The 23,713-nt window shown below is 38.0% G+C and overlaps 1 protein-coding gene across 1 annotated transcript in view; it reads left to right on the top strand.

Moving 5' to 3' along the window:
• The window catches only part of IL1RAPL1 (interleukin 1 receptor accessory protein like 1), a 1,391,691-nt gene that overhangs the window by 1,052,472 nt on the left and 315,506 nt on the right, over nt 1-23,713 (top strand). Inside the window, exon 6 of the mRNA XM_073902198.1 lies at nt 9,479-9,553. Within this exon, the coding sequence (XP_073758299.1) occupies nt 9,479-9,553 (75 nt within the window). The remainder of the gene's footprint in view (nt 1-9,478; nt 9,554-23,713) is intronic.

The raw sequence follows: 23,713 nt of genomic DNA, 5'->3' as shown, positions 1-23,713 counted from the left end.
TTTTGAGAGCGTGAGTGTAGAGAAGAACCTCTTTTTTTTTTTTAAAGATTTATTTATTTATTTTGAGAGAGTGAGTGGGGTGGGGGTAAAGGGAGAGAGAGAATCTCCAGAAGACTCCCTGCTGAGCACGGAGCCTGATGTAGGGCTCGATCCCATGACCCTGAGATCATGACCTGAGCTGAAACCAAGAGTCAAACAGTCAACTGACTGAGCTACCCAGGCATCCCTAGAGAAGAACCTCTTAATTTTTAGTTGTTGGGGTGGGGGCAAGAGACCCCGGTGGCAGTCGTTCTTTCTATGAGGGTTTAGAAAGAGGAGAAGGTTATTCTTTCTTTACATAGAGTCTTAATTAATTCTTCTCATTTGGCCTCTCATCTCTCCCCTGCACCCTGTCATACTTGCCCTTTCTGGGTTCTAAGCCTATGCGGTTGCATACACCCCCATGGCTTCCTTCTTGGCTGTGGTCCACTCTACGGTAGCCCAGACCTCATTGTCCTGCAGTTTCATCAGTCCCTATGTTTCTGATAGCTTTTTGTCTACCAGAAAATTGAAATCTCTTGTCCAATTCAGGCTTAAAATATATATAATAGAACCACTTTTAATATACGGTTATCATATAGCACGGTTTCTCAACCTTGGCATTCTTGATTTGTGGGATGGGATAATTCTTGTGGGGATCCTTCCTGTATGTTGTAGGAAGTTAAGCAGCATCCCTTGTCAAGCGGCACCCCCTCCCACCAGCTGTGACAACCCCAGTTGAGAACCACTTTCAGAAGGCCTTATCAGTAAGTAAATGTGCAAGATTCTGTATCATGAAGAAAAAGCCAAGAAACGCAAATATCTTCTGCATTGGAGTACAGTATAAATAAACCAACCTAATATAATATGGAAGGCCATTAAATTGCATTACACTATTCTATGGAAATGTAGTATCTTATTTTGATAGTCCAGGCCAAACAGATAATTAAAAATTTTCTGATTTTTAGAAGTAACATGATGCCTTTTGTCTTTTCCACAATTTTTCTTTAATAAGCATTTCCAAATATTCTGGGACTTCTAATTTTCATTTCTTAAAGACCTTTTATCCACTAATAGAAAAAAAAAACGATATGCTATGATAATTTTGTTCACTTTCTCATTGCTAGGGAAGAGATGCTTTCCCTCACAGGACAGACAATTTTTTGGAATCAACTGTTGTCCCTAGAAGCTAATTGGTGACAACATGTTAATTTTTCCCTTTCCTGTCAACAGAAGTCGAAAGAGTAGTTGGCATGCTCACCTCCCTGATTATAGCTATTACATCAATCAGCATCCTTCTAGTGTTCCTCATAATTCCTCTAGATAATTATGTATTGTTCCCAGTTTTCTCACCATTGTGTTTCACTTTAGCTTTGACTACACCCAAATTTATTTAAAATGGTTGAAATGGGTCATGCAATCAGTTAGAATTCATCCCTACAACATTTCTGCAAAATCCACCACAGCAATTGTTTTTAAAATAATTCTTAAAAATATTAAACCACCTTTATTCCATCTACCCATGCTCTCCTTTGCTCGCCCTCCATATTTTTCTCAGCTCATTTGGTCAGAATGAGGGTGCAGTCAGTGACTGAATGAGATCTGAGGTCAGCATGAGTCTGGGTTTGGCAAGCAGGGCTGCTCACACTGGAAGCTGGGGCTTAAGAGACCATTGCAGAAGGTGGCAAATGAATAAAGAATCTGAGCCCTAATATTAGCTCCATGTTAATTAACTTTTTCTATGATATTCTTGAGTGATTCTATTTTAAAAACAGTTATTCAATGAATATAATCTCTTCATTGTTTATGTTACCTGGGAGGTTTATGTAGAGATTGGAAAAGCAATTAGACATAAATTCCATCACTTCTATGGTAGAATAGGACTGTATAATAAATATTTTTTAAATAAGAAAAACTAAATTAAACGTGATGATATTAAATTTGCCAAATGAATATGTTCCACATATCATTGCACCAAGGGAGTACTGGAGAACTGTTTTTAATATCTTGGCTAACATGGCTTTAATTCTATTAATCAAAAACAAATTTAGGGGCATACATTTTTTATATTATGCATGATATTAAAGCAAAATGGGATAGAGATTAGCCAGAGTTTATCTCATGATAAGTTAATGTGGCATTCGCCTTAAGTATGAAACTTTTTTAGACCATTTCCTCAGTCTTTTGGGGGGCCAGAAAGAGAAGATGAGTTATCAGTCAGTGGCTTAAGTTTTCAAAATATAAATGGAAAATCAATAGTAAAATTTTCTAGCCTCTGTGGATAAAAGGAAGTGACTGAATTGATGTATAAAAACTTGTTTCTTGATTCCTATTACCACCATGAAATTGTCCCCCTTATTATTAAATAGCATTGCTATTCATGTATTTGCTCAAGCCCATGACTGGGGATCCCTGGATTCCATATTAAGACCATCAATGGTTGGTCTTGGTCCATATCAAGACCAATTTGGCTAGTTCTGCCTACCAAATAGATACATAAAGGAAAAAATCCTACCATTTCCACCACCAAAACCAATGTTGCATCACCTGTCTGTGGACTGCTTCAGTGCCATTCTTCCTGGTTTGCCTGTCTCTACTCTGCCTTATTATTTATATTAACATATAAATAAAAATAAGAATGGGCTCTCTCCAGAATTCTTCAGGGCATTCTCACTATGTTTAGAATAAAACCCACGTCTTTTCCATGTTCTGCAAGGCCTGCCCGGCCCATGGCTATCTCTGACCTCATTGCCACTCTTTCCATAGGTCAGTATGGCCGTAATGATCTGGGCTATCCCTCACACATGACAGGCACACTCCCATCTCAGGACCTTTGCACTTGTCGTTCCCTTTGCCTGCCGTAATCTTCCTCTAGGTATGCACATGGGTGATTTCCTCCCTTCCCACAAATCCGTTTCAAATGATCGTCAAAGCAAACGTCCCTGACATTCGTCTCTAAAATAGCACCGGCGTTAGTCTCTTTCTCCTCAGCTGCTTTATTTTTTATGATACTTATAGCCACCCAATATTATATTATACCATGTACTCATTTACATGTATATTTCACATCTCCCTCTTTGGACTGCATACTCCTTGAAAGCAAGGAATTTTGTCCATCTGGTTCACTGTTATACCCTCTAGCAACTAGGAAAGTGGCAAAGAGGAGAGGTTTTAAAAATACTTGTTGAATGAATGATTGAACATATTTATTTGCATTATAAGCGACATTGATCAAATCATATGAATAAAATATTAAGTATCAAAGCCAGTCAAATGAATTTCTTGATTTACCTGAATACATGCATTTTGATAGATATATTAAGAGTTACATCCTTGAAAGTAATTGCTGTATCACTTTGACAAGTCTCTTAGATCAAGGTTGTCTTCTACATGGTGTTAGTTTGCTCATAAACCGCTCTCCCTGCAGTTTTCTGCTCAGTTACTTTGTCACTCCTCTTGCTTTGAAGCTTCTGAGGCTCCATGACTCTGTCGTGAGCCACCATAATTGTTTGCAACAGAAAGGAGAAATTTTGCCAACCCCAGTGCATTAGAGATAAATGAAAAAGAAAGCACCCCTTTTCCCCCAAATGGCTTCACCCTAGAATATGTTAATATTTTCTCCTGTCCATTCATTTCTTTCCCCCAAGGAACATGGGATTGTGTCTACTTGCCATAGCTCTCACAAGCTCTATGCCCTGCTGTTAGAAACTAATGTTAAAACATTCCAGGCCAAGGGAGCCTGTGTGGCTGAGTCCATTGGGCATCCCACTCTTGATTTCAGCTTAGGTCATGATCTCAGAGTTGTGAGATCGAGCCCTGGTTGGGGCTCCATACTCAGGGTGGGGTCTGCATGAGATTCTCTCTCTCTCCCCCCACCCTTCCCCCCACTCACATACCAAATAGATAGATAGATAGATAGATAGATAGATAGATAGATAGATAGATAGATAAAATCTTTAAAAAAAATTCCAGGCCAAAGGAAGCAGAACTAAAACCCTATTCTGAGTCATTGAAGCTCTGTGGTTAATCCACATTACCTTGACTTGCTAGGAAAATAGGCAGTTGTTTGTCGACTCTTTTAAGTTAAAAAAAATATATATGCATGGGACACCTGGGTGGCTCAGATGGTTAAGCGTCTGCCTTTGGCTCAGGTCATGATCCCAGGGTCCTGGGATTGAGTCCCGCATCGGGCTCCCTGCTCCTTGGGAGCCTGCTTCTCCCTCTGCTTCTCTCTCTCTCTCTCTGTCTCTCATGAATAAATAAATAAAATCTTTAAAAATATATATATTTATATATATGCAGACAACAAAACAAACAAAAACCATTATAAAATAGGGCATGTTGGTGGGATTGCCACAAAGCATGTTTTGTCATCGGCCCTATAAATCTGTGAATATTGTTTTGTGACCAGATTCAGTTGGTAGATTTAAATGGGGTCAAAAAGAATTCACCTCTGAGTATAGCACTCAGCACAATGCATCATTTATATGCTCTTGTCTCACACATATATGATTCTGTGTCTTATTGATCTCTTTCTTTCTGATATAGTCTTCTATTGGTCAGTACTTCATAAATGCTCTTGAAATTGAGTAATAGAGTATAGTATGATTATTTATCTAGGTTGTAAGCTCTCTCAGGGTTAAAAGCTGTATTTTGTTCACCTTTGAGTTTTTTTGCAATCAGTACATTGTTTGCATATCTAAAAGTCTTCAAAATGCTTTTGTTGAATTGTGTTCTTGAAGACAGATCAGTTCTCCTGTTATGGAAACTAATATAGGAAATATTAATGATTCTTAAATTCAAGATCTAAATGCTTTTTGAACCCTTAACTAAGCATCCGTATTGTTTTCTTATTAGGCTATATAGAATGTCAAATGCTATTGTCCCATTCTTTGATGGGTATTAGAGCAGATTTATTTTCCATCTGCTATATTCAAGCACTTAATCTGTTATCCTATTTGATCTTCACACCAAGCCATAAAGGAAAATTATTTATGTCACATTCTATATATAAGGAGACTGAGACTCAGAGAGCTTAAATAACTTCTCCAACTTTCCAAATCATCAAGGCAGTCAGGAATTATTAGACCTATATCTCCCTGAAAGCTAAGCGTATTATCTTTCTTACTCCACCATAATGCTTTTAAGAAACAAAGCAGTGAAGGCACCAATTAAAATACATTTTGAAAATTGTCTGTGATTTTGAAAGTACAAATTTTGTCCTAGGATTATTATAGGTATCCAAGAAGTATTGAGTATTCTCAGTAATATTTGAGGGATTAATATTTGGGGGAGTAAAATTAAATTTTAGATGAATGGTTGGTCAACAGAGAAAGGTATGCTCATCCTAAATAACATAACTCTCTTCTGTAAGAACATTAGGAACATTCAAGAATACTGGCCTCATGCCCCTGGTTTGTTGTTACTTTTGTTTTTGGAAGTCAGGATCCTATTTTTCAGTGTTTGATGACCCAAACGTACATGGAATGGGGAAAAAAAGGGAGAGACTGTATCCCTTCATGATTAATTAGGGAACCTTAACATAGATAAAGAAACAGTCCTACGCACAGCTTCATATGTGCTGAATTCTAGATGTTTCTCTAACTGGCAGCTGGTAAGCAAAACAAATGTCCTTAAAATTCCCCTTCTAATCTGCAGAACACTTTTGTCAATTGGAGCATCTGAATAATTGGGATAGACCTGTAAGACAGGTGTGTTTTTATTTTAAATAACTGTATCAGCTTTACTGTTGTCAATAGGGTGTCCTGAAGAATAAATCGAGAGCTTGAAAATACTTATGGTGGTAGATAACATAGAAATATTGTAATACATAATTAGCAGAAAAACATTTCTACTTTAATTGTTGTGGGGTTTTTTTTAGGTAGATAAAATATGATTAGGATTTAAAATCAACCTGTGCAACAACGAATCATGGAACACTACATCAAGAACTAATGATGTAATGTATGGTGATTAACATGACAATAAAAAATTAAAAAAAAATAAAATCAACCTGTGCTTCATGTTACTACTGTCAGAGTTTCTTTAGTTTTTCAGTGATTTCAGTTTAGTAAGTTTGTCTGTCTGTCTTTGTGTGTATTTGTGTGAGGGTGGAGGAAAAAGAGAAGGAAAGAGAGTGTCCCAAAAGGCAAGTTGTTTTCTTCACAATAAAATGTCAGTTGGTCTAGTCATGGTCTGATGCTAATTAGTTTGGGTTTTTTTTATTGTGATCAATTTGTTTGAATTTCCTTGCAGTCCCACCTTTGCCCATGAAGAAAATAAAGGCTTTGTGTTGTGTGTGTGTTCATTTTGTTTGGATATTAACATTCCTGCATTTGTTTGCCAGTTCTGTCTTTTGTCTATTCGATTCAGCTAATCACTATAAAGTGTCAAAAACACCCAAATAATGGATAATTGAGCATATGTCCTTTATTTGTGGTAGCAAAATTGGTCCCCCTCAAATGACTGTGGAGCTGAGCTACATCTTTGCTCTAACGGTCACTTCTTTTCACAGTCATTTTGCCATTGTGTCAGATCTATAGTTCAGCTGTTGTACTCTCTGGAAGTTTCCATTCACTTTTAGAAAAGATAGGTGAATCATATGAGAAGCATGCCTAACTGATAAATAGTGACAGAGCATAATATCAAAACATGACAGTGATGCCTGGGTGGCTCAGTCAGTTAAGCGTCTGCCTTTGGCTCAGGTCATGATCTCAGGGTCCTGGGATCGAGCCCCGCATCAGGCTCCCTGCTCAGTGGGGGAGGGGGGTCTGCTGCTCCCTCTCTGCCCCTCCCCTACTTGTGATCTCTCTCACCAGCTCTGCTCACTTGCTCTCTCTCTCTCTCTCTCTCAAATAAAATAAAAATAAATCTTTAAAAAGAACATGACAGGCCGCACAGTAAGAATGCTCTGCTATAGGTTAGGGTTACTTAGTTGCACGTTTTTGCTCTCCTAACAGGTTGCTCACACCTTGAGGGGAAACCTGCCCAAAGCTATAGTACTTGACAGAATTTTCAAGAAGCAGGTAACAAAGAATTGGGAGGCAACGATCTAGCAAGAGCTCTAGCTTCAGCTTGTTCTCTTACCTTTGGCAAGCCAGTTGGGTTTTGGTTTTGTTTGTTTGTTTGTTTGTTTTGCACCTAAGATCCTGCATCTCTAAAACAAGGAAGGTGAATCAGCCCAGATTTTTAATTATTTTTTAACTTCTGATTATTGTAAAATGTAAGGGCAGAAACCAGAGATATCCCAAGACCCCGTCACATATGCCTAGCACATTATAGTGTTCCCTATACATCAGTTGAGTTGAATTGGAATTTTTTGGTAAAAATGTTAGGTGAAATACTGATGTGTAATATGAATAAAAGCAAAGCTGCTTTTGTCCAGAGAGGGTGGGTGGTACAAGTCAAGCCATGTGGACCACGCTTTATCTCCATCTTCACTTCACCTGCCCAGAGGGGCACTATGGAAATCACAGGGCTTTAGGGAACACAATTTAAAAAATCAGAGGAATTAATAAGCATATAATTTTCTCCGGCTCCAACATTCTTTGATTCCTTTGCTAACTTGGAATCATCACATAGAGAGTAATAGGAAAGGTCTTAAAGATACAACATTATGCCACAGGGTAGGTGGTGGGTTGAGGTGGAGAACCACAAAACCATTTTATATTCCTGAAACAATGTGCTACATTTGCATTTTATTATCTTTCTCTACAGTTCTGTTCTCTTACTAGAAATCAGTGTGGGATGTGTTTGAACAGAGAACATTTCTCTCAGCTGCTTTCTGTAACAAACTGTTGAGTTGTCTACTTATAACTACGTAATCACAAAATTTTATAAATTGAGTTAATTTCCTGAATAAGCCAGTTATTTTGATACCATAATTGCTTTTGAAGTTCACTGAAAGCATATGAGAATCCGAGCCTAGGAAATGTGGTTTTTTGACCTAGTAATGGTGAACTGTTTTGCCAACCTTTAGTGAATAATCTACTTTATTTAGCTGGTAGGAGAATAAAAATCTGTTAATCTCAGTGTAGGCAAGAAATAAGAGTAAGGTTAATCAGAGATGTCAAATCTTCAAGAAGAATTTTGGAGTGATTTATCTCATCCCATTACCCCAACTTTCCTTTCCCCTTCATTCCCATCCCTGTGTTAAATGCTAACGAAGATGAATGAATAATGTATTCAATTACTTGCAAATGAAAGCTATTGATCCTCTGTGAGGTTGGTGTCCCAAACCAGGACTCTTAAAACTCATCCCTGTTTTTCTACATTGGGGGTTCATGATTCATTTGCACAGACTGCGTTTTCTGTTAAAGAGAAATGAAGGTGAGCTGCCGAGGCAGATTGAATTCTCGAATCCTTTGGTGATGAGGACATGTGGCCAAGTCCTGGCACTGCTGTGTAGATCAGCCTTCCAGTTATCACCCAAACTGTCACGGCCTCCTGGCAAGGAAGGCATAAAGCCCTCGAAGTGAAAACATTTAGTTCGGCAACCCTTAATTGATCATTTCTGTCCTTGTTACACAGTGGAAGTTACCTTGACAGGTTTCAAGGGACCTGGGAGATTGATTCAGAGAAGCGGGGGAGGGAGGCTTAATGAGGGAGAACTGTCTGTTTGTCTAAAGTCCAGACAGTCTCCTTTGGCTAGGAATGAAGTCTGCAGTGGGAAACCTATCTTCAAGGGGCATCATAATAAAACTCTTAGGTCTGTAGGCTGATAACTGATTAATTGATGGGAGCGCAGAGCAGCAATATGTGGAAGCTGAAAAATCAAAGCAAGTATATCATGCAAATTAGCAATAAATGCTACAAAATGTAATGGATAATAGTGATAAGGGGTTTTGAGTAAATGGCAAGTATCATTTAAAATATTATCTTGGTGAACACTTGTGTGCATGTTGGAGTGTGCCGCTTGCACTTGTACTAATTGAATGCCACACTGCTATCCCTTTAGTGATTACGTGTGTAAGAAATACTTAACCTATTTATTAAGTTAGGGGTTTTGAGGCAGTGTGATCCAGGGTATGGAAACTTGGAAAGGGATTAAGGAAAATAAGACAACATTATGTCCCCCAAATGGTCAAAATGCACAGTACAGATACCACGTTTAGCTTTAATTAACACAGAAAATGTAGGGTACCCTTTAAAATGGAAAACAAGGTGCAAATTGAAAATATTTGATGAAGCACAGTCATATGTTCTTAAGGACTGACCAATCCTGATTCCGACTTCAACGGTCTCATATGACTGTCAATTTGGAAGTGTTATATTTGACTCGTGTACAATCTAATAGCTTTTCAGCTCGCCTGAAGGTACTACCTGCAATATGTAAGTCATTACTTGGTAGAATGCTTTGACACACTGCTCTGAGAATGAAAAATATCTGGGAAAATAAACTGTGTTCTATCATTCAGCTCATGCAGTGTAACTAGAAGTCTGTATTGTTATTGTTTTTCAGCCCCTCTGACTGATAAGCCACCCAAGCTTTTGTATCCTATGGAAAGTAAACTGACAATTCAGGAGACTCAGCTGGGTGAGTAATTCCTTAATTCTGGTTAATACCCTTTTCTCAATACATTCTGACAGTTAATAAGCCTAGATTGTAACCTGATGTCATCCTCTAAGCTAAACCTGTGTGTATTTAAAGGGAGCAAAAATAGGAAATCCCAGCAAACATGGCCCAATCCATCCCCCACCGTCTGTGCATTAGGACCAAGCTGGACATATGGATATAAAGACTCGGGTGTTTTTCATATGGTTGTTAGGAAATGAGATGGACTGAAGGTCTTATTGGTGGCATTATATTGTCATTTTATACGGCTTGACCGGGTTTTACAACAGGCAGTGTGGAACTCTGACTTATACCATTAGTATATTAAAACACAATTTTTGAAAATTGGGAGGAAAGGTACAGATTCATTAAGGTAAGTGTCGCCATTACAGTTAGAAATCATTTTTATCTAATCAAATGTAAAGGACATTATGCTATTTTATTTTTAATGAAATGTGAGCAAGTGGCTTTTGGTTAAAGGACTAACAGGTTTGGGACATAAGAACATGGACAGAATTGCTTTGGTAAAAATATCCAATTGTCTACAAATCAGAATTCTAACTTAGTAATCTTAGAATTCAGTCTGGAATTTCCAAATGTGGTGTATCTATATTCAGTGTAATTTTAAGTATAATTTTAACCATATATTCATGTTTGTTAAGGAATTTTTTCCCACACTCACCATTTGACAGTAGAAATACTTTATTATATACAACTAAAAAGGAATTGATAGACCATCCCTTAAGCTGTCGATGTTATTGTTTCGGGACTGAGAATTTGGATTAAAATTGTAAATCATCTTCAAAATGAAGATTACAGATGTGATCATCTTTAGTAATAGTATACTCAATTTTTTTGTTATATTCAAATTTATAGTGCAAAAAGATATGGTCTTAGAACCTATGAAATTATTATAGTTAACAGATTTCTAACATTGGAAATACTAACTTTAAGGCATGAACATATGCAAGATTTATACAAGTCAGGGTATCAGTATGCCTCTTTGATGATAAACCCAAGCCTTTGAATTGATGCCATATACATGCAAGTAGTATTCAAATTGTCATTATTTTGAGATAGAAGACCACAAGCATCATTAAAGCAAAGCTCTATATGAAACAAAGAGATATATTAAAATTGCATCATGCTCTTTACTCATGTTATGGTGTATTAAAGTATATTAGCTTTTATTGCTACTTTCTGAGGGAATTTTGAAATGTAAATTCTAAGTGGCCACACTCATATACACATTTCAGTATTCCTAGGAAGATGTATTTCTAAGGAGTTATACAAAACTATATATATATATATATATATATATATATATAGTTTTGGAAAGAAGAAGTGGTTTATGGTGCCACTTATCAGTAATGAACATAGTGAAAATGAAATTAATTTTGTCTCTTTACTTGACAACATCATTAAAAGAATACTATAATTGATGGTTGCCCATTGGGTTTTCTTATATTATCTATTGTTCTCTATATTCTACTAAAATGTTATACAAAAGGGAATAATTCATAAAGCTTTTTTTAAAAAATTACTTTTTCTTGAACAAAAATTATAAAGACTAATAAATTGGTTTGAAAATATGAAAATTTCTTATACAAATTTGAAATTTCAACTGTATATTCATTTGAAGAAAAATAGGCATGTCTGTTAGCAAAATGCTCTTAGAAGGACTATAACTCCTTTATTACCACCGCCAAAAGGAGCGTGAATTCTCTTTACATACCAGGTAAACTAGAGACATCAACCTGGGATTTGGATTCGTTTAAACAATTTTTGTTTCATTTTATTTTCTGAGTATGATTGTCAGTGTATAGGATAAATCATTTACTATTTAGGGAAATTTAACCTTAATCCTTGAATTTTTGGAGCAACAGTTGATTTGAAAAAACTACCCTGTTAGTGTTGTTACTGCAGTAGTACTGGAGTAGATGAATAGCTGATCACAAAGGGTAAGTGAAAATAGAAAGTAATATTAAGGACCAAACAAAAAGACTCCAGATGCCTAAAATATATTTGTTTTCTACAATATGTACTTTGGTTTTTCACCTCCTGGGGATTTAAGTTTTGCTTTTCCCGACTTGAAAAAGCTATCAAATTCAACAGGGTCAAATGTGTTACATCCTAAGAAAGGGGGACTGAATGAAGTTTCATGGGTTGGGAGTCAGGAGGGTGGCCAGGACCAGTAATAGAGCGCCTCTAATTGGTATGTACTCTTACGAGAAAGTGAGAATCTCCAACAGTTTCATTGGCCAAGAGCTCGGGTGTCTGACTCAACCTTGTCCTAAATTGGGAAGACTGACCTGAGAGGCTAATAAAACTAGCACATGAGCTACTGTATAAGAACAACAATCAGTAATTATACAAAGCTGAGTTGGTATATGTCTGGGGACCTAATTTGAACATTCTGGCAAAGTTATACACACATCCATTTTTCCTTGGTAACTGTAAACCCATCAGTTCTCCAGTTTGTCTGTAAATATATAAAACTCATTAATAATGTCATAGATAAAATCATGAAATGCACGGGTTTGTCTTCATCACCATATTCTCCATTTGCCTTTTGCTGGCCGTGCCCACCCTTCCCTTTCCACATCCCTTGTGGCTTCTTTTTCTTCCAGTAACTTCATCTTCTCAAAACTGGAAAGATTGACAGTAATCATTTAAACTATTCCAGTGTAGAAAGCAAAAGGCACAAAAAAGCAAAGTACCGAGGACGAAAGATAAAATAGTAACTCAATTCATATAAAGTATGTAAATTGGTGGGTTTGAATTTTAATCAGTTTTAATGTGGTTATAGCCTAGCATTTCCATTTTAAGTGGCATAAGTGTGTTACTTCACAATGTGAAAAAAAAAAAAAGAACTTTGTCCTTTTTAAATAACTTGAAGACATCAGCAAATGTCTGGACAGCACTTTCCTGGGTAAAATCCCAGAAATCATGCTGTACGATTCTGAAGGTCAATTCAGGATGTGAGCCTGACTTAGTCCTTTCAGGCTGCGGTAGTTAAGGGAATCAAAAGACAGACACTATAATCTGGCTGAGCTTGAGCCCTGAGGGTGTCAGTCAGCAATGTGGCCTTCTTGTTATGGCCAGGAACCCATTTTCAGAAACTTACAGAACAAAGGATGTTATATTTACCATTAACAGACTTTCCAGGTTGTCACAGATTGCAAGATTTGAATCTTTTCTATGGATGAGTAGTATCCCGTTATAGACATCTATATCTCTATCTGGATCTATATCTACACACACACACACACACACACACACACACACACACACATCTTCTTCATCCATTCATCCACTGATGGACGCTTGGATTGTTTCCATATCTTCACTCTTGAAAACAATGCTGTAATGAACATAGGGATATATATCTTTGCAAATTGGTGTTTTTGTTATCTTCAAATAAATACCCAGAAGTATCTCAGTGTAGTTTTGATTTGAATTTCCCTGTTGGCTAATGATGATGAACATTTTTTCATGTGTCTGTTAGCCATTTGTATCTCTTCTGAGATACCACCTTACACCAGGTAGAATGGCAAAAATTGGCAAGGCAAGAAACAACGGAGAAAGGGGAACCCTCTTACACTGTTGGTGGGAATGCAAGTTGATACAGCCACTTTGGAAAGCAGTGTGGAGGTGCCTCAAAAATTTAAAAATAGAGCTACTCTATGACCCAGCAATTGCACTCCTGGGTATTTACCCCAAAGACACAGATGTAGTGAAAAGAAGGGGCACATGCACCCCCATGCTCATAGCAGCAATGTCCACAATAGCCAAACTGCGGAAGGAGCTGAGATACCCTTCAACAGATGAATGGATAAGGAAGATGTGGTCCATATATACAATGGAATATTACTCAGCCATCAGAAAGGATGAATACCCAACTTTTATATCAACATGGATGGGACTGGAGGAGATTATGCTAAGTGAACTCAGTCAAGCAGAGAAAGTCAGTTATCATGTGGTTTCACTTATTTGTGGAACATAAGGATTAACACGGAGGACATTAGGAGAAGGAAGGGGAAAATGATGGGGGGTGGGAACCAGAGGGGAGATGAGCCATGAGAGACTATGGACTCTGAGAAACAAACAGGGTTTTAGAGGGGAAGGGGGTGGGGGGATGGGTTAGCCCGGTGATGGGTATTAAGGAGGGCACATATTGCATGGAGCACTGGGTGTTATACGAAAACAATGGATCGTGGATCACTACATCAAAAACTAATGATGTATGGTGACTAACATAACATAATAAAATAAAATTTAAAAAATAAATAAATACCCAGAAGTAGAATTGCTGGATCATATAGTAGTTCTATTTTTAATTTTTTGGGGGAACCTACATGTGCTTTTCCACAGTGGCTACGCCAATTTACATTCCCACCAACAGTGCACAGGGTTCCCTTTTTTCCATATCCTCTCCAACATTTATTACCTGTTGTGTTTTTGATGATAGCCATTCTAACAGGTGTGAGGTGATATCTCAGGATGGTTTTGATTTGCATTTCCCTGATGATTAATAACATTGAGCATCCTTTTATGTTCCGTGGGCCATTTGTATGCCTTCTTTGAAAAATGACTATTCAGATCTTCTCTCCATTTTTAAAATCAGATTGGGGGTGTTTTGTTATTATTAACTTGTTTGAGTTATTTGTGTATTCTGAATATTAGCTCCTCAGGTACATGATCTGTAATTATTTTCTCTGATTCATTAGGTGGCCTTTTTATTTTGTTGGTGCCTTCCTTTGTCATGCAGAAGCTTTTTAGCTTGATGTTATCCCACTTGTATATTTTTGCCTTTGTTTCTTTTGCTTTTCGAGTTGGATCCAAAAATTCCATGTCAAAACTGATGTCAGGGAGCTATGGCCTATGTTTTCCGTTAGAAGGGTTATGATTTCAAGTCTTACATTCAATTTGGTAATCCATTTTGAGTTAATGTTTGTGTATGGTATAAGGTAGTAGTCCAGTTTCATTCTTTAGCTTGTGACTGTCCAGTTTTCCCACCACCGTTTATTAAAGAGGCTATCTTGTTCCCATTGCATATTCTTGGCTCCTTTTTCATAAATTAATTGACAATGTATGTGTGAGGTCATTTCAAGCCTCTCTGTTCTTTTCCATTGATCTATATGTCCGTTCTTATGCCAATACATACTTTTTATTTACTGTAATTTTGTAATATAGTTTGAAATCAGGGAGTATGATGCCTCCAGCTTTGTTCTTCTTTAACAAGATGCCTTTGCTATCAGTAGTCTTCTATGTTTCCATACAAATTTTAGGATTGTTTGTTCTATTTCTGTGAAAAATGCCTTTGGAAATTTGATAGGGGTTGCATTAAATCTGTATATTGCTTTGGGTAGTTTGCAGATTTTAATAATATTAATTCTTCAAAGCCATGAGCATGGAATACCTTTTTATTTTTTATTTTTTAACATTTTCTTAAATTTTATTGTTATGTTAGTCACCATACAATACGTCATCAGTTTTTAATGTGGTGATCCACAATCCATTGTTTTCATATAACACCCAGTGCCCCATGCAGTACAGGCCCTCCTTAATACCCATCACCGGGCTAACCAATTCCTCCTCTCCCCTCCCCTCTAAAACCCTGTTTGTTTCTCAGAGTCCATAGTCTCTCATGTTTCATCTCTCCCTCCGATATCCCCCCCTTCATTTTCCCTTCCTTCTCCTAATGTCCTCCATGCTGTTCCTTCTATTCCACAAATAAGTGAAACCATATGATAATTGACTTTCTCTGCTTGACTTGTTTCGCTTAGCATAATCTCCTCCAGTCCCATCCATGTGGATGTAAAAGTTGGGTATTCATCCTTTCTGATGGCTGAGTAATATTCCATTGTATATATGGACCACATCTTCTTTATCCATTCATCTGTTGAAGGGCATCTCGGCTCTTTCCGCAGTTTGGCTATTGCGGACATTGCTGCTATGAACATTGGGGTGCATGTGGCCCTTCCTTTCACTACATCTGTGTCTTTGGGGTAAATACCCAGGAGTGCAATTGCCGGGACATAGGGTAGCTCTATTTTTAACTGTTTGAGGCACCTCCACACTGTTTTCCAAAGTGTCTGTACCAACTTGCATTCCCACCAACAGTGTAAGAGGGTTCCCTTTTCTCCACAACCTCTCCAACATGTGTTGTTTCTTGCCTTGCCAATTTTTGCCCTTCTAACTGGTGTAAGGTGGTATCTCAATATGGTTGTGATTTCAATTTCCCTGATGGCTAAAGATGATGAACATTTTTTCATGTGTCTGTTAGCCATTTGTATGTCTTCCTCAGAGAAGTGTCTTTTCATATCTTCTGCCCACTTTTTGACTTGATTATTTGTTTTTTGGGTGTTGAGTTTGAGAAGTTCTTTATAGATCTGGGATACCAGCCCTTTATCTGTAGTGTCATTTGCAAATATCTTCTCCCATTCTGTGGGTTCCCTCTTTGTTTTGTTGACTGTTTCCTTTGCTGTGCAGAAGCTTTTTATCTCGATGAAGTCCCAAAAGTTCATTTTTGCTTTTGTTTCACTAGCTTTTGGAGATGTATCTTGAAAGAATTTGGTGTGGGCGATGTCAAAGAGATTACTGCTTATGTTCTCCCCTAGGATTTTGATGGATTCCTGTCTCACATTGAGGTCTTTCATCCACTTTGAGTTTATCTTTGTGAATGGTGTTAGAGAATGGTCGAGTTTCATTCTTCTGCATGTAGCTGTCCAATTTTCCCAGCACCATTTATTGAAGAGACTGTCTTTAATCCATTGCATGTTTTTTCCTGCTTTGTCAAAGATTATTTGACCATAGAGTTGAGGGTCCATATCTGGGTTCTCCATTCTGTTCCATTGGTGTATATGTCTGTTTTTGTGCCAGTACCATGCTGTCTTAGTGATCACGGCTTTGTAATATAGCTTGAAATCGGGCAATGTGATGCCCCCAGCTTTGTTTCTCTTTTTCAACATTTCCTTGGCGATTCAGGGTCTTTTCTGATTCCATACAAATTTTAGGATTGTTTGTTCCAGCGCTTTGAAAAATGTCATTGGAATTTTGATCGGGATGGCATTGAAGGTATAGACTGCTCTGGGTAGCACATTTTAACAATGTTTATTCTTCCGATCCATGAGCGTGGAATATTTTTCCATCTTTTTGTGTCTTCTTCAATTTCTTTCATGAGTGTTCTGGAGTTCCTAGAGTATAGATCCTTTACCTCCTTGGTTAGGTTTATTCCGAGGTATCTTATGGTTTTTGGTGCTATTGTAAATGGAATCATTTCTCTAATTTCTCTTTCAACAGTTGCGTTGTTAGTTTATAAGAAATCAACTGATTTCTGTGCATCGATTTTGTATCCTGCCACATTCCTGAATTGCTGTATGAGTTCTAGTAACTTGGGGGTGGAGTCTTTTGGGTTTTCCACATTAAAGTATCATGTTGTCTGCGAAAAGAGAGAGTTTGACCTCTTCTTTGCCAATTTGAATACCTTTTATTTTTTTTTCTTGTCTGATTGCTGTTGCTAGGACTTCTAGTACTATGTTGAACAATAGTGGTGAGAGTGGGCATCCTTGACGTGTTCCTGATCTTAAGAGAAAGGCTCTCAGCTTTTCCCCATTGAGGATGATATTCGCTATGGGTTTTTCATAGATGGATTTTATGAACTTGAGGAATGTTCCCTCTGTCCCTATACTCTGAAGAGTTTTCATCAGGAGAGGATGTTGTATTTTGTGAAATGCTTTTTCTGCATCAATTGAGAGGACCATATGGTTCTTCTCCCTCCTCTTATTAATGTGTTCTATCACATTGATTGATTTGCGAATGTTGAACCACCCTTGCACCCCGGGGATAAATCCCACTTGGTCGTGGTGGATGATCCTTTTAATGTATTGTTGGATCCTATTAGCTAGGATTTTTTTGAGGAATTTGGAATCCATATTCATCAGGGATATCGGTCTGAAATTCTCCTCTTTGATGGGGTCTCTGCCTGGTTTGGGGATTCAGGTAATGCTGGCCTCACAGAATGAGTTTGGAAGTTTTCCTTCTGTTCCGTTTTCGAAACAGCTTCAGTAGAATAGGTATTATTTCTTCTTTGAATGTTTGGTAGAATTCCCCAGGGAATCCATTAGGCCCTGCACTCTTGTTTTTTGGGAGGTTTTTGATCACTGCTTCAATCTCGTTAGTGGCTATTGGCCTATTCAGGTTGTCAATTTCTTCCTGATTCAGTCTTGGCAGCTTATAGGTATCCAGGAAGGCCTCCATTTCATCCAGATTGCTCAGGTTATTGGCATATAGTTGTTGATAATAATTTCTAATAATTCTTTCGATTTCCTTGGTGTTAGTCGTGATCTCTCCCCCTTTCGTTCATAATTTTATTAATTTGGGTCCTTTCTCTTTTCTTTTGGATAAGTCTGGCCAGTGGTTTATCGATCTTATTAATTCTTTCAAAGAACCAACTTCTAGTTTCGTTGATCTGATCTACTGTGTTTCTGGTTTCTAATTCATTGATCTCTGCTCTAATATTATTTCTCTTCTAATGCGTGGCTTAGGCATCGTTTGTTGCTTTTTCTCTAGTTCTTTAAGGTGTAGGGTTAGTTGGTGAATTCGGGATTTTTCTGTTTTTTTGAGTGAGGCTTGGATGGCTATGTATTTCCCCCTTAGGACCGCCTTTGCAGTATCCCATAGGTTTTGGACCGATGTGTTTTCATTCTCATTGATTTCCACGAATTGTGTAAGTTCTTCTTTGATTTCCTAGTTGACCCAAACATTCTTGAGCAGAGTGGTCTTTAGCTTCCAAGTGTTTGAATTTCTGCCAAATTTTTTCTTGTGATTGAGTTCCAGTTTTAAAGCATTGTGGTCTGAGAATATGCAGGGAATAATCTCAATCTTTTGGTATATGTTGAGACCTGATTTGTGACCCAGCATGTGGTCTATTCTGGAGAAAGTTCCATGTGCGCTCGAGAAGATGAGTATTCTGTTGTTTTAGGGTGTAATGTTCTGTCAGTATCTATGAGGTCCATCTGGTCCAGTGTGTCATTCAAAGCTCTTGTTTCTTTGTTGATTTTCTGCTTAGATGATCTGTCCATTGCTGAGAGTGGAGTATTGAGGTCTCCTACAATTAACGTATTGTTATCAATAGGACTCTTTATTTTGGTGAACAGTTGGCTTATGTAGATGGCTGCTCCTATGTTAGGGGCATAGATATTTACAATTGTTAGATCTTCTTGTTGGATAGACCATTTAAGAATGATATAGTGTCCTTCTGTGTCTCTAACTACAGACTTTCGTTTAAAATCTAATTTGTCTGATCCAAGAATTGCTACCCCAGCTTTCTTTTGAGGTCCGCTGGCATGGAAGATGGATCTCCATCCCTTCACTTTCAGTCTGGATGTATCTTTAGGTTCAAAATGAGTCTCTTGTAGGCGGCCTATGGATGGGTCCTGTCTTTTTATCCAGTCTGCAACCCTGTGCCGTTTTATAGGAGCATTTAGGCCATTCAAGTTGAGAGTGATTATTGAAAGATATGAATTAATTGTCATCGTGTTGCCTGTGAAGACATTGTTTTTATGGCTTGTCCCTGTAAATTTCTGTTGTATATCACTCTTGGGGTCTTTCTCCTTTTATAGAACCCCCCTTAATATTTCTTGCAGGGCCGGCTTAGTAGTCACATATTCTTTCAGTTTCTGCCGGTCGTGGATCTCTGCATCTCTCCATCCATTCTAAATGACAGCCTTGCCGGATAAAGTATTCTTGGCTGCATGTTCTTCTCATTTAGTACCCTGAATATGTCTTGCCAGGCCTTTCTGGCTTACCAGGCCTCTGGGGATAGGTCTGACGTTATTCTCATGTTCCTCCCTCTGTACATAAGGAATCTCTTCCCCCTAACTGCCCTTAAGTTGGTTTCCTGGGTTCTAAGATTTGCAAGTTTTACTATTACATGCCAGAGTGTTGGCCTGTTTTCCTTCATCTTGGGAGGGGTCCTCTCTGCCTCTAGGACGTGAATGTTTGTTTCCTTCCCCAGATTAGGGAAGTTCTCAGCTATGATTTGCTCAAGTACATCTTCTAGTCCTCTCTCTCTCTCCACTCCCTCCGGGATTCCAATTATTCTGACATTGGAATGCTTCATGGTGTCACTTATTTCTCTGATTCTATTTTCATGGATGCTGAGCTGTTTTTCCCTGGCCTCCTCTTTTCCCTTTTTATCTATTATATTGTCTTCCAGGTTGCTTATCCTTTCTTCTGCCTCACTTACCCTATCTGTTAGATTATCTAGATTGGATTGGATCTCATTGGTAGCATTTTTAAATTCTGCCAATTCAGCTTTCATTTCTGCCCTTAGAGACTCTAATTTGCCATTAATTTCTCCATTCTAGCCATTGTCTTCACAATTGCTTAGCCTGAATTCCATCACCGACATCTTGGTTATATCTGCGTCCATTCGTAAATCTGCAGCATAAGTCATGATCTCTGAGTCTTTTCTATTTTGGGGGTTCCTCCTCCTAGTCATTCTGTTGATGGGTGTTTGAGGGAATGTATAGAGTCCAAATTATTGACCAGAACCCAAGCAAATGCACCTGTTTTCTTGGGACCTTAGGGTTGCTGGCCTCTTGTTTTCCCAGCCTGTCTTCTGTGGGAGGGGCCTGCCGCACTGTTACTCAGGCAACCCTGTTTGGGTGGAGTTGCCCTGACCAGCTGTGGCGGGAGATGGGCTCAGCGGGAATCAGTTTTGGGGGCTTTTGTTCTCTGGCACCTTTCCCTGGCGGCTTCCCACATCTCTTCCGCGAGTCAGAGCAGAAGAGACCGTTTCCAACCCTCTGCCTCAGAGCAGAGAAACTGCAGTCTGTTCTCCAGTGAGCTCTCTAGGCCACACTGTCTCCGTTTCTGTCTGTGCTGCTATAAACTGCAGCGGCCTGGGTTGTGCACCCCCCGCAGCGCCCCCAGTTCTGCCTCCAGGTCGGAGCACATCTCTGCCCTTTGTGCTTCTAAAACCGTCAGCCACCCCCAGATCGCAGGCGCGACCCCACTGCTCTGGGTTTCCGCCCTGGGGGCTGCCCTAAAGTCCTTTCCCCACCTGTGCCCCGTCCCCAGTGTGTGAGGCTGTCGCTCACCGGTGGTGTAGGATCCCCATGGCCAGGCTCCCTCCCGCTGCCATTTATCCTCTGATAGATATCTGCCCGAGGAATCAGGGCTCTCTGCTTCGACCTCAAAAGCAGCTGTCTGCGATATTCTGTTTGTAGAGATCCAGATCTTCTTACATCTCAGGCTGGTTTCGTGGGTGCTCAGAATGGTCTGGTAGATATCCAGCTCAATTCCGGGTACCAGTTGAAATAGGGTCCCCTACTCCTCCGCCATCTTTCCTTCAATCAACATTTTTTAAATACAAAGAATTCCATAAAAAAGAATGAGATCTTGCCATTTGCAACAATATGGATGGACTCAGCAGCTATGCAGAGGGTGCAAAACGGTGGGGCCAAGGGAGGCAGAGACCTCCTGGGATGCAGCCTAGTCCCCTGAGCCAGGCAAGCTCTCTATTTTTTATTTTTTTAAATGTTTTTTATTATGTTATGTTAGTCACCATACAGTACATCATTAGTTTATTTATCTATTTATTTTTATCTTCTTCAATTTATTTCATTAATGTCTTAATTTTTCAATATACAGGTATTTCACCTGCTTGGTTAAATTTATTCCTAGGTATTTTATTCTTTTTGATACAGTCGTAAATGGGATTGTTTTCTTAATTTCTCTTTCTGATAGTTAAAAATTAGTGTATAGAAATGCAACAAATTTCTGTGTATTGACTTTGTATCCTGTAACTTTACTGAATTCATTTATTAGTTCTAACAGATTTTAGAGTTTAGAGTTCTAATGCATATAATAACTCTTTAATCTTTGGTAAGATTAATAAAATGATACATCTTTGTAACAATGCTTTTGAAGGAAAAGTCAGTTTCCTTTGAAATCAGAATTACTTCTTCCTCTCCCTTCTTACCTCTTTCACTCTTTACTCATTACCTACAGCAGCCTCTCTTTTTTCAGAATTAGCCACATTTGGAGGGTTTCAAATAAATCTAGTCCATTTAGGTAAAGGAAACCGAATTGAATGTCTACAGTCTCTATTTTCTTCTCTTGCTTATCCTAATACTCATTTGAATACTTTCTCTAGATTCTGTGTTTCTTAATAAAGTTCATAGTAACTTTGTGATATATCCTGGGCACAGGAAATGCTAATAAATACTAATTGATGACAAGGTATACATGCCACAAAGGGCACACATCTCCAAATTTTCTGCAAAGGAAAAAAATGAGACAACTAAATAAACTGCCCAATAGTGCATTTATTTTTCTTTAGTATTTAATATGTTTGTGAAGTTTGTTAGAAAGCAAACACTTCTGTATCTGAGCAAGTAACAAGGATTCACCAATGTTAACGTGGGGAGGAAAGTGGTTGATGACAATATTGAAACCTCAAATTTTTAGACATCTGTCCAAGTAAAGGGACACACATACATGTAACTTTATCCAATTTAGTTACAGGCTAATTAAAATAAAGTGTCACACTAGAACTTAAGTAGCACATCGTGCCCTGTTATACTGCATTATAGCTTGCAGAATTTTAAATTTCAAGAAGACTGAGGGAAAAAATTTTGTATCTTATATAATTATATTGGTCCTGACTGATATCCTTATAGGAAAACTTCTTGTTATATAAATTACACCTTTAATTTACTATGTTGCTTAAATAGTTAATTATTGAAACATATTCTACTTCATGCTTTTTTTGAGGATAGTTGACACATGCTATTTACATTAGTTTCATGTATACAGCAGAGTAATTCATCAACTCAATACATGATGCTGTGCTCACCACAAGGGTAGCTGTCATCTCTCACCATACAATGCTGTTACAATACCATTGACTCTATTTTCTGTGCCGTATCTTTATTCCCATAATTTATTCATTCCGTAACTGGGAGCCTTATATGTCCTGGAGCTGTGCATATAAATATATTGTGCCTGGAATGTGTTTTACTACAAATACACAAATTGAGTTTTTAATCCGAGAAGACCCCATAGGGAATTATTATCTTACATTTGCTATCTAGGTGTATATTTTAATAGCTTGAAACAAAACATAACTTTTCTGAATAGTTACTACTCTAGCTTACTAAAATTGGGAAGCTTCTTTGTTTCCTTTTTCAGGGAGGGAAGTACTTAATATCAGTATCCTAGAAACAAAACAGTTCGGGTGTTAAATTTGATACCTGATTCGGAAAGTGGCATATAATACTGTTGATGCTAAAAAATACTTTGTTGCTAAGTCATGCAAGTGATGCATATATGACCTTGCTTCCCAAGAGGTAGGGCAGTCAACACTGACTGGGTTTTTCCATTCACAATTACTCTTCTGGTTGTCGTGAGCAAATGTAATTTGTAATCAACAAAAACGTTGATTTTGTTTTCACTGCCCTGTAGGGAAAGTACAAGACATGTTTTCACGGACAAACTCATATAAAAAACTGTAAAAACTTCCTTTTCATTCTGGATAAGAACACGTGTATCCAAAGTCCAAGTTTTAGATGAAAAATGATGTACTTGTTGCCCACTTGAGAAAGATATGCAGAGCAGCATAGCTCTGTTGCCTGGCATGAAGCTTGTTAGACATAAATTGGAGTTTCTGGACAAATAGACATCATAATTAAAGCATGTAAAAGCAAATAAAGACTGGTATTATAATTATATAAGCTGATAGCATTCAGTTCTACTCAATCCAAATTTATCATGCCATGATAAATGAAAGTAATAACTCTTGACAGCTGTTGTGGTCTGATATCTTACTTTTGAAACCAAAAGTCCCTTAAAAATTATGATTCTAACCTGAGGAGGAATATTTTTCATATGAGTATTTAGTTAATATTTCATATCCTAAAGCAAATGAGAAATCAACAAATGGAAAATAGTATTAGTATTATTAGGTCATTATATGCCCTAACTTATATGAATCTCACAGATTTCAAAATCAAAGTCTTTTTTTAGTGCTAGAGAGGAGGAACAGGCTGGGTGAAAATGCAGCTTGTATGTTTGCATTAAAAATTGCTATCTAGGGGCACCTGGGTGGCTCAGTCTGCCTTCGGCTCAGGT

Source organism: Callorhinus ursinus, unplaced genomic scaffold, assembly GCF_003265705.2.
Source record: "Callorhinus ursinus isolate GAN/ISIS: 27379988/994484 unplaced genomic scaffold, GSC_fseal_2.0 scaffold16, whole genome shotgun sequence".
Classification (NCBI taxonomy): Eukaryota; Metazoa; Chordata; class Mammalia; order Carnivora; family Otariidae; genus Callorhinus; species Callorhinus ursinus.
The sequence above is the reverse complement of the archived record's forward strand: the minus strand, read 5'-3'. Positions and strand labels throughout refer to the sequence as shown.